Source organism: Sinocyclocheilus anshuiensis, unplaced genomic scaffold (genome assembly GCF_001515605.1).
Source record: "Sinocyclocheilus anshuiensis isolate Anshui unplaced genomic scaffold, SAMN03320099.WGS_v1.1 scaffold262, whole genome shotgun sequence".
Taxonomy (NCBI): Eukaryota; Metazoa; Chordata; class Actinopteri; order Cypriniformes; family Cyprinidae; genus Sinocyclocheilus; species Sinocyclocheilus anshuiensis.
The window spans coordinates 646,888-659,060 of NW_015547650.1; the positions used below are offsets into that span (position 1 = coordinate 646,888).

Sequence of the window (12,173 nt, forward strand, 5' to 3'; positions counted from 1 at the left end):
CTCGCGTTTAACACAAATAAATAGCCTATGGATTTCCCCTCAAACTACCTTAAAACGTTCGTAGTTTGTGGTTTATTATCTTATTAATTAAAACACATCAGCCATAAAATAGTACAATGGCAAATTCGCATATATTAAACATCTACCTTGCATTGACAAAATGAATAAGATGGATATAGCCATTGTAATCCAAACAAATAAGGTATTTTCCTTTATTTAAAACGAATGCTTAGTTTGTGGTTCATTGTTATTTTTTTAATGACAACCCAGCAACAAATATTTGTCGGGAGCGTGTATGCTGGGATTTCATAAATTTCATGGAGAAAAAAAGTAACGTAACTAGTAATGTAACTAATTACTAATTACTTTTGAAATAAAGTAATCAGAACAGTAACGTGATTACTTTGAAAATTTAATCAAATTACTTATTACTGATTACTCCTTTTAAGAGAAACTTGCCCAACACTGGTTGTAATAATGTAAAATATGTGAAAAATAATGTCACATTATTTGACATATAAAATAATATTATTTATTGCTACTGATAAAGGAGCAACTGAAGTAACGTGATGGATGTCTGATAAACAGAAATGACAGTGACGATTATTTGGAGTATTTCAAGTAAAATTATTGTCAAGTATCTCATAATAATATTTACATAGCACAAAGAACAATGTATAAAGCACCTCTGTAAAACTAAGTCACTTAGAACTCAAAAGCACTCATCTACGAAACCACTCCAGCACATGCATAAATCAATAATTAACACATTTGTAAATTAATATGTGGGGGTAGTTAAAATATGGTCCACTGCATTACACAAGCGCTCAGGAGTGCTGCCACCAACACAAAACACTGTTTGCTCACCCTGTTGCACACATACCTTGCATTTTTATGATTTCTGTGATGCTTCACTAGAGGGCATGCTTTTTATGGTTTGTGGTTTATGGTTTGTCATGTAAAATTCTCTTTTAAAATGTAAAACCTTCACTCTCTCTACGTCCATGTTTGACAATTAATAAACATTAGAAGCTGTACTTCGATCCAATAGTTGTGGTGTGGGCGGGGCTTCCTGCTCGACGCCACATAAATGCAAAATCTGATATTTATATTACATTTAGACATTTAGCAAACGCTTTTATACAAACGACTTACAATATAGGAACAATATAAGCAACACTATTGGGAAATAAGAAAGAAGAGGAGAAATGCAAAGAGATTTGTTTTCTTGGTATGAGAGGGTAAATTACAATTATTAATAATAATAATCATCTTTATTAATCATTACATTTTTAATTATAATTTCCTATCTATTTACAATGCTACCACATTAACCAACTAGTGCAGTCAGTTATGTTGATGTTTTTAATGTTTGTTTTTGTTGACACTGTATATTATCTATGGGTTTTGTTATCATAGCAGGGTATTGCTTGTTTACACTGAAAGCACATTTAATATATTTTTGTAAATTCATATTTATAGTGAAAACAACTGTGCTGAATATACAGTAGCCTATGTTTCCAAAGGTTTTTTTTTATTTTTTTTAAATAAAGCATATGTGCATTACAAGTTATTGGCTACAGCCGCTACACAACAACACCATGTTCATCGAATAAAAAAAAATAAAAAAAATGCAATGTCGGTATAAGGTCACTGGGAGGCACTACAGACTTAATTATACGCCATGCTGTCTTCCTCTGTTTGGCTGATGCTTCACATCATCTAAGGTGTCTTTTTCTTGTAAATAGCAGGTTGGTCCATCTCAAACTCTTTAGTCTTAGTTGGATTTCAAAATAAGAAACATATATCTAATACTATACCACATTTAAGCACTTTGTAAAGGTACTGCCTGACCACTTTCATAATGCAAAAAAGTATAAAGTATTTTTAGCGCTGACAAACTGCATTGCACAGACTGATTAATCTGTTCTCATAAACCTCACTAAATTGTCTAAATAAACATAGTTTGTTATGATAACTCCCTAGTTTATTTATTTGTCATTAAATTGAAGCTGTATGCAAATATGCCACACCTGTATAATCGCAGAAGATGCCTGTCTGCTCTGGACATATAAAATAATATTCTAATCATCGTGCATAATTTTCTGAGTATGCAAAAATTAAAAATAAATCGACTAACATCGGACCATTTTTCTCAGCACTGACTAGGAAGTTAATCATCCTTGCAATAAATTTAAACCTAACATTTTTTTGTGTGTGATAATTACCCAAATCAATCATAAGCTTACTCTTTCAGATTTTGTTTTTCCAGTGTTAAAATGCTATAAATATGGCAAAGAATAAAAAGAAAGGGGGGAAAAATTTGAGGGGCAGTATAGTGTGTGGGTTTGGGTTAGTCTGTAGTAATCATAATTAGCTTTATATAAAACAATAGAAGTATGTCCTCATTTAGCCAAGTAGCTATGTATGTTTGTGTGTGAGTAAGTGAATGTTTTCGTTGGGTTGACAGATGATAGATCTAAGCCAGGGCCATCTAAACTAGCTGTTTGCTTTTTTTGGACATTAATGTATGTGGTTCAGCCATAGATCCTCCCTATTGTCTGCTTTCGATCAGGTTGTGATTAATCAGGAAGTTTATCTTTTTTTTTTAAAGAGTTGAATTACTGGTTTGCAGAGTCATTTCCATTTCACAGGTGAGGTGAATCAACTTGGAATATCTTTTAAATGATTTTCTGTGTCATTACTATTATTTTTAGGACATGTTCAACAAATATCAACAGATAAAGTTATAAAAAGAAATGATTTTCAATTCGATATTAGTTGAATATATAATTTTCAAAAGCTTGGATAGCATCTCTTGACACTATGTCCAGATACACTGCTTAAAACAACTGAAACAAGTTTATTAAAATTACTAAAGTATCAAAATTTAGTAAAAGTAAAAATGAAATAGAGCTATATATTAAGATAAAAAAAACTAATACAAAATAATAACTAATATAAAAATGAAACAGAAACATAGTAAATGCAACTGAAGGTGAACAGGATGACTTCATTTCCTGTAATCTGAGCCAAATTTGTCGAGTAGAAAAGTTTACAGGTTCATCACATTGACATGAAAAAGTACAATTCAGAAGTAATTAAAATTTCAATTTCAAAAAGCCAGAAGCTAAAGCAATACCAGACTATGTGACATTCTAGGTGGTCATAGTTATGGTTAATTTTAGTTTTTAAAAGTTATTTAGTATATTAAATTGTATGGTTTGGGACATACAGGGAACTGTATGTTCACTCCTTTCGGCTGCTTATCATTTCATCCAAGGCTTTTACGCAAAAAAAAAATAAATAAAAATAGACCAGAGAAACAGCATTTTCCCCGATCAGCAAGGCAGAAAATACCGGTCTATGTGAGTAATTCTCAGGTTTGCTAGATGGTGCCCTGTAAATACACAAACTGGTCAAATAAAGGGTAAAAACCATGGCATCAAATGAGTTCAAAATCTTGTGAGGTGGAAAGCTGTACTTGACCTTAGAGCTTCCAAACAGCATGTTTTTATAGTCTTACTTTCCCCCTTTTTAAATTGCATGGCACTTGCTACATTTATCACGATGGTTCTGGAAACAGTATAGAATAATAAAACATCTCATTCACCAGCTGCCAGCAGCCAAAGTCTCTGGTGCCCACACCCACTGTAATCACGTCTAACAGGAATGCACATACAGTAACAGGAAGATCAGTATGTGTGAGCTCAGCCAAATGCAGCACACATGGACTTTAACTCCACGTAGCTCTTAAAAATCGGTCGAAGATGCGTTTTCATTGAGGAAGTGTTAATGACTGACTGTTTCGAATGGGCAAAACAAAGAAATATAGATCAGGGGCAACCGCTTCCTCGTACGGACCTGTGTATGTCAAAGAAATTGTATTTGTTGAGTCTTTGTAATCCATAGTTGAGTATTTAAGAAGAAGCAGAACTATAATGGGAGGTAGTACTTGAGAAAAACCTATCACAGACAATGGCTCACAGCTTCACGTGGAGACAGCACTTTAAAAGAGGAGAGAAACTCATTCACAGGTTTTATAAGTATTGCTTTTTGTGCAACAAAAGAACACACTACACCTCTGCGAGAAGCCAGGGATCGGAAATACTCCGTTCATTCAGAGGGCAACATTTCAGCTGCCGTTTTAAGCAGCTTATGAAAGCTTAAAAGCAGTGCCAAAACTGGGCAAATGTAACACATTCAGCTCTCGAATCACTCACACACACACACACAACTTAGAACAGAAAAGCAATACTTAGCCTGTTCCTATGTAACACACAATCAAGACTAGAAATTGTACAGACAGGCCACATGAACAAAAGCACACAAAAGAGTGTCCTGACAAAAGCTGAGAGCAATAGTCCAACAGAGGAACAGCAAAATAGTGTGCATGTGTCAGATTGCGTGCTTGCATGCAGTATGCAATGCAATAAGATGGAATACCCTTCACTTAAAATGCCGGCCGCGAAAAAGTCGGGCCGAATTTATACTTCATATATAGTAGATGACACAAACGTAAAGAAGCATTTACTGACCCTATGTCCCTATGATCAGACGAACATGCTCAACCACATGTTCCGAGACATAAAAATAATCTTCAATGCGATATAAAATGAGACTACGAAAATTTACAACACTGAAGTATGGAGGTACCAGACCAGCTAATACCAAAAAACTGCACCATCATTTCAACACTTACATTTCACATAGCAATGAAATAAAAAAAAAAACATAAAAATAGTTTCCGAGCTCACTCTAAGAGAACTGTTAGAACTGTTTCCAAAAGAAGAGAGATCCCAGTAACTGCAATTCATACGTAACTCGCTCGGAGCGCTAGAGCAAAGCTGCGACAAGTCTATGCGAGTAATTCCCAGGTTTGCTAGAATGGTGTGCTGTAAAACCGCTCCGAGACACGCATCCCTTCAAACCAACCCATCATCTGCATAAAGGCAACCACAGAACTGATCTAAGATCGTTTTTTAAGTGCAAAAGTACAGTTCACCTTCCTCCTGTCTGGAGCCAGGACAATAGTAATGAGGCAGAGCACAGGGGCGTGGATGTGATAAAACAGGCAAAACAGCTAGATCTCTGCGTTTCTCAGAGATACGACATACTTCAGAGAATGAAATGCAACAGAATATCAGAAAAATACAAACTTGATTCATAAATAAGTATTTATTTTTATTACTTTACAGGATACAATAGACTAAAAACTATTCAGTTTGGGTAAGAGGACGATGTTAAATACTTTTACACATCACAACATACTGTTTTCTCAGTGCACTTTGCTTTATATATATTTTTATATATATACACACACACATATATATATATGTGTATATATATATATATATATATATATATATATATAATGAGACTACGAAAATTTACAACACTGAAGTATGGAGGTACCAGACCAGCTAATACCAAAAAACTGCACCATCATTTCAACACTTACATTTCACATAGCAATGAAATAAAAAAAAAAACATAAAAATAGTTTCCGAGCTCACTCTAAGAGAACTGTTAGAACTGTTTCCAAAAGAAGAGAGATCCCAGTAACTGCAATTCATACGTAACTCGCTCGGAGCGCTAGAGCAAAGCTGCGACAAAGCAGCGAAAAAAGTCTCGGGGGTCGAACATGCCCCGGTTTTTTCATACCAAGTCTATTGTGTGCGTCGTTTTCCTTTTGCTTTGACAGTCCCAGTCCGAACTCAAATCCGAGGCATCCGTGCCTCGACTCGCTGTGCTGTCCGTTAAATACTTCTCATGTTTGTCCAGGTACGACGGACGTTGCGGCAAAAGGAAGTAGTGCGTGGTGCTTGCTTTCCTGCCGTTCTCCATGACGGGCAGAATGCACGGGGAACCTTCACTATTCTGTCGTTGCAGGCCACGACTGACATATTTAGGGTCCGGGGCAAAGCTCTGCGTTGGGGGCATGATCCCATTGAGGTACACAGGAAGGCTCTTTGGGCTCGGGGTGCGGGAACTACCGCCGGATAAAGGTTCTCTAGGAGGTACTTTCGGAGGTCGGTCGTCATCGCTGTTGGCTCCCGATGAGACTTCGGCTGACCAGCGGCGGTAGTCTCCAGTCTTGATTGGTCGTGGGGGAATAGGAACTCTGGGAGGAACTTCCGGTTTAACCAGGCCTTGCATGTTTCGGTGATGACTGGACAGCCGGAAGGAGGTGGGTTTGTTGAAGCAGCCAGCAGGGCCAGAATGGGAACGCCGCAGCTTCCTTTGTGTACGTTCCTGTTGTCGGAGACAGTTTTGCTGCTGCTGTTGCTGCTGCTGTTGGTGGTGGTGGTAGTCGCGGAGCTCCTGTTCCCTCTGCTGGGTTTCCCGCTCCTGCCTCGGCTTTTGCGGCTGCGTCTGCGGCTTCTGCAGGGATGTTGGACCTTCAAAGTATGCGTAGTTAATCTGTCCACAGCCCCTGAAACTCCTTCGACTGGGCATTCCATAGCGGAAAGAAGAGTGTTTTGAGCAAGATTCGGAAACTAGGCAGCAATTGTCATCTCCATTAAAGAACTCTACCTCACTGTCTATAGCCTGATCCAGGGAAAGCTCTGCTGAACCGGGAATTGGGGGAAGGGGTTTGGTGACTCGGCTGGGCGTCTGGGGAGGACTGATGCGGTCAGATACCGTTAGACGTTGAAAGCAGGGAACCACTTGGTCGTCTTCAGCAGAGCTGGACGTGAAAGGGTCCGTGTGCAAGGTGAGTTGGGAAGGTCTGGGCTTTTTTGGGGGCAAGGGCTGGCCTCCTGGGCTGTTTGGTGACTGAAGATGAGTCCGCTGTTCTGTTTGAACAGGAAGGTAGAAGAGAATGAGTATTTAGCAGTTTTTAAGATCTAAATTAATAAATAGTTATTTTATACAAATTATGAAACCTAAAAACCTGATTACCATCTATGTAAATGAGGTCGCTGCAAGTGGAACAGAAATTGCACTTCACCTTTAAGCTTATGACTTTCTCCAACAGTATTAAACACTATTTACATTACATTTGGCAGACGCTTTTATCCAAAGCATCAGATTTTATTAGTTTGTGCATTCCCTAGAAATCGAACCCACCATGTTCTACTGTTTGAGCCACATACACGTCAATGCATTATTACAACTTTGATTCATCCAATGACAACATTGTTTTCTTATCTTTCTCTAGTATTTAGTACATGAGTTTAAGGAACTGTTAAACACCATTATTTACTCATTCAAGTCATTGCAAACCCATATGCTATTTTTGCAGATAATTCTGCAGTTCTTTCCATAAACAGACTGTTCATAATGACCACTTCTTTCAGTCTCTAAAAAGGAGAAAAAAATGCAATATAAAAGTATCACATATACTATATTTCCCTAAATTAGCATTCTGAAGACATACAACAACTTTATGTGAGAAACAGACTGAAATTTAATGTGTATTTGAAAACCTTCCCATCCGCTAAATAAAAAATAGTGCATGTTGTAAAGCCTATTTTTAAAGGGTTTTTTTGTTGCTGTTTGGTACTTTTGTCCATGGCCACTCTGAATTGTGACTAAATGTAAAGTAAGATGCTTTAAATCACACCATACAAGTTTGGAATTAAATGAGGGTGAGTAAATTTGAGTGAACTTTTCCTAATGATGAAATTTATGTTGTAATGCTACTTACTTTCCGCTCCTGAGAATGATGGCAGCACCTGTTGCTGGGACTGAATGTTATAATCCATAGAAGAATCAATGGTGAAGTATAATCTGTAGATTAAGAACAGGAAAGCTAATCAGACAAAATCCGAGGTTCATTAACATCATATGAACCATGTTAACATCACAGACCATTTCCTGGTTTTCTGCTCAGTCATGCAGAGCATGTCCAGGGACTTGTAAAACTAATCCATGTTCAACACGAGAAAAACACACTTGTGCTTTTAGTGTTGCACTCACTTGTGTAGATCATGGTATTTCCAAGAGGGCTTAGCTCCGGCCATGCTATGCCAATGGCTGTCCCGCAGGAATAGGCTTTGCACGGGTAAACGGATCTCCTGGGCAGTCAAGCCTGCAGTGGACATGCTCCAGCTGCAGTCGGTTCGCATTCAGGCCAGGAAATGCTCCTCCCGCCAAGCTGGCAGCTGCTGGCCTGTACCTGAAACACAGCCATGAGAAGACAAGAGCATAAATCTCAGTAATATCTCAAGTGTTTCTCAAAAGCAGCAATAACACTAAATAAAGAACAAATACGGAAGCCTCCTGCTTCTCAAATTTTCTTTCTTACTGAGAAAAGGACCTTTGTAGTTTCACACGTCTTATCTGGAATTTCAGAACAGATCTTACACTGAGCTCACAATACAAACCCATAGGAAAAAAACCAAATGAGATATTTCTATCGAAGCAAATTGAGACTGAGGAAAAAGCCCTAGGAATCTTGCAAGTTGAGATACCTTCTGAAACTCAAATCTGCAATCAAAACTGATTCACTTTTATTATATAACTCTTTACTGTACATCAACTACACTTAAAAAAAAAAAAGCTATAGAAACTGCTAGTAAATTTCACAATTACAAAGAAATGGCAATGTGAAATTTTGAAGTATTAAAGGGTTAGTTCAACCAAAAATGAAAATTCTGTCATTAATTACTCAGCCTCATGTTTTAAACCCATAAGACCTTCGTTCATCTTCGGAACACAAATTAAGATATTTTTGATGGTATCTGAGAGCTGTCTGACCCTGCATAGACAGCAATACAACTGAAATGTTCCCAAGTCCAGAGACGTAGCAAGGAGATCTGTAAAATAATCCATTTGACATCAGGGGTTCAACTGTAATTTTACGAAGCAACGAGAATACTTTTTGTGCGCAAAAGAAAAAAAAAAAAAGACTTTATTAAACAATTCATCTCCTCCGCGTCACCCTGGTGCCATTTTGGAGAGTATCCGCTGGATGTAAACAGCGTATGCTGTTCTGTGTCAGCTGTGTCACACATTTCAGTTGTATTGCTGTCTATGCAGGGTCAGACAGCTCTCAGATTCCAACAAAAATATCTTAATTTGTGTTCCGAAGATGAACGAAGGTCTTACGTGTTTGAAACGACATGAGGGTGAGTAATTAATGACAGAATTTTCATTTTTGGGTGAACTATCCCTTTAAGAAAGACATATTTCAATAATTTGTGCCTTATTTACAAGTTATTTTGTATTTGGTCTTATTTGTGTCTATTTTAATTTCTTCAAGAAATTTTAAGAGAAACGTCCAAGATAAGGTCAATACTAGACAGAAATACAACCAAGAGCTCCATTAAAGGTGGGGTAAGCAATTTTTCAAAAATGCTTTAGAAAACTGATTTGGGCCGAGTAGCAAAACAAACTTGTAGCCTATCAGCAGTAAGGGGCGTGTCTACTCATGATGTGGAGGAGAGAGCGTTCTGAAAGAGCAATGTTTGAACGGTGAAATTTTATCATTACCCCTCTATTATGACCATATGAACATTCAAACATAACTGAGATCATTGCAATGGTTTTGGGGTTGTTGTGGAAGAACTGAGACATCATCTAGTTGTTTATGGAGCAGTGAACCCTGGGCTATCAGCACACCATCCAATGCACCTCCTCCTCGAGTCCCCTCGCTTTGCAATGCAGTCAGCCATGTGCACGGGACTCCAGTCGAGCTCTTTCAGAAAAGAACATTGAGCAACATTCTGCTGAGCTTCACAGCCTGTGGTATGACAAACGCTCAGTTTGACAGCACTAAACGACACTTATGCCCCCAAAGCCCCGAGGATAGTGCCAAACCTAATGCTCTCTTAGATGTCACACACACAAAACAGTACAAACCGCAAAAGACTCAATCCAGTCTTGTAGGATGCATTGACAGCATACAATTTATCACTTTGCTGCATTCTATTAAACACTGTGTAATTTTGTCTGCAAGCACGACTTTCTGAGAGTCTCGTGCAAATGCTTTCCTCACAGAGGAAGCCATGTAATATCAAACAGTGTATGCAAATGAGTCTCAAATTTCATGCCTTGGGAACACAACTTATGTTTGAAGGAACTTGTATCTACTGTTACTCTTTGGTGTAACACTAGAGATGGTCTAAAGCAGTTGCTTCTAGAGTAGAAAACGTTTTTCGCTCTTTGAGAAACCAGCTTTACACCCCTGAGAACGTGAAGAGTGATGGACCTGGAGGCAAGGTCCATCCTGGTTTTAGCTTACAAACACATATCACACTCACAAGCTATCAAATCACCAACATTACGACAGTCTTCCAGAGATACAAACAACTCATGTACCCTATTAAACAGCAATTAGCATTTTATAGAACATTTTATTGCAGGGCTGTTTTGCAAGCAATAGACACAATGCATAAGCATGGTTCAATGCATTTCTGCAGAACTCAGTGTGATATGCAACAGGTGCATTCATGGGATATTGCAATTTAATCAATATCACACATTTTGCAGATTGTTTGTGATGCAGAGTAAAATCTAGTCAAAGAAAGCAATGCAACGCCATTTCATAAAAGGGTATATGATCAAACCAGGTCAGTTGGTTCAACAGGGACGTGCATTTCTTTCTACCATCCCTGATCCGGTTCACAAATGCAAGCAGTCATGCATCCTGAAAGCTTTGGACCTTGGATACGGTCACTATGAGCACACAATGCAACCTGATCTGCGATAAAGAACCCCACGGGACAAGCGCTTCCTCTCACAACAGGTGCAAGACGGGCAGACTTCCTAGTGTCCGGCACAGACATTTCTCAATGCCTTCGGGAAGACAATGCCAATGTGTTGCAAAGACGTTAAGTAAACAAAGCATGGCAAATGTGCTCGTTGTGGCGTAAACCCCATGAAACGTTCTATAAAACACTGTCAGATGAACATTAATTAATTATAACCTTTTTTTACATTTAAATCTGAGATCTCAGAACCAAAACCGCACATTTGGCTGCATTGTGCAAGTCAGGAACATGTCACTACTCACTCCTAAAATCACAAGACAACAAAGCTTATTTTAGCACTATTAAAACTGAGATTTTGTTTATGATGAATAACCACATTTATTCATGAATTCAGCATAAGGGCCACATACAAGAACTGCAATGATATAGCATTACAGTAAATATACTGTAAAGAAAATTAAACGTTTATGCATGATCAACTTTTTTAATAGCGCTTTAAACAATAAAGACTGATTCAAAGCAGCTTCACAGTATTAGAATCAATGATGCACACTTCATTAAATATGCAAAAAAATCCAAGTTCTCCATAAACTCTATTACGACAATAGTGTCATTTCATTATGTCTTTAGAATTGGATTACAAATGTGCTTAATTGTCAAAGTGATGTAGATAATGGCAATAGTTCTAAAAATAGGCTTTATTTTCTTCATGCAAATTATAATTTCTTAACTTTGCAATGAAATGTTCTTGACAGACAAACCCCAAAACACAGGGCACTTCAAAAGTGGTTCTAGTGCTCATCTAATGTGTGCATATTCACAATACAAACACAGGTGTAGGATATACAACAATTTTAAGCCAATCATCCTGACAAAAAAAATATTTCGAAAAGAGGTCCAGCAGTAAAGTGTAGAGTCATTGTACATGGCCTCAAATTACCAAATATCTGCGTCCTGACAAACCAATGATATGACATTGTGAGAAGGTATGAAGGAGAGACAGTCGCGCGCGTTCACACCCCGCTCTTGTCACCTCCGCCGCGGTTTCCTAGCAACCATACCCGATCTACCTGTCCGCTTCCGCAAACTGACTGATGAGTCACTAACACTCTATCACACCTGACGAAACACACCTTATACATTTCTTGAAGTAAGAAAAAAAACACTGATGTTTCACGAAATGCAGCAACATGTGTTAACGTCACATATTGTGACACTATCATGCGTGTCTTGTCAGCTGATCATCATCATTATTATTATTATTATCATCATCATTATAACAAAAATCTAAAATAAATAAATATTAAATATAAATATAAATAAAAAAATATTTATGTTTTAGCACTATTCCTGCACTTCCCTCCTAATTGAACACACACACACACACACACACACGCGCGCACTCCTTATCGGATGTCCTGTCACAGAATCTGATAATATCGTTACACACGTCACTGTCTTCATCAGCACACACACACACACACACACACACACACACACACACACAGAGAG

General features: G+C 37.9%; 1 protein-coding gene across 1 annotated transcript in view; it reads right to left on the reverse strand.

The window, feature by feature from the left end:
- Window positions 1-5,379: 5,379 nt before the first annotated feature.
- errfi1a (ERBB receptor feedback inhibitor 1a) overlaps window positions 5,380-12,173 on the reverse strand; it is a 13,576-nt gene continuing 6,782 nt past the window's right edge. Inside the window, exons 2-4 of the mRNA XM_016504171.1 lie at window positions 7,927-8,125; window positions 7,655-7,737; window positions 5,380-6,800 (exon numbers count right to left, since the gene is read on the reverse strand). Coding sequence (XP_016359657.1) covers window positions 5,659-6,800; window positions 7,655-7,737; window positions 7,927-8,075 — 1,374 coding nt within the window. The 5' untranslated portion in view covers window positions 8,076-8,125 and the 3' untranslated portion in view covers window positions 5,380-5,658. The remainder of the gene's footprint in view (window positions 6,801-7,654; window positions 7,738-7,926; window positions 8,126-12,173) is intronic.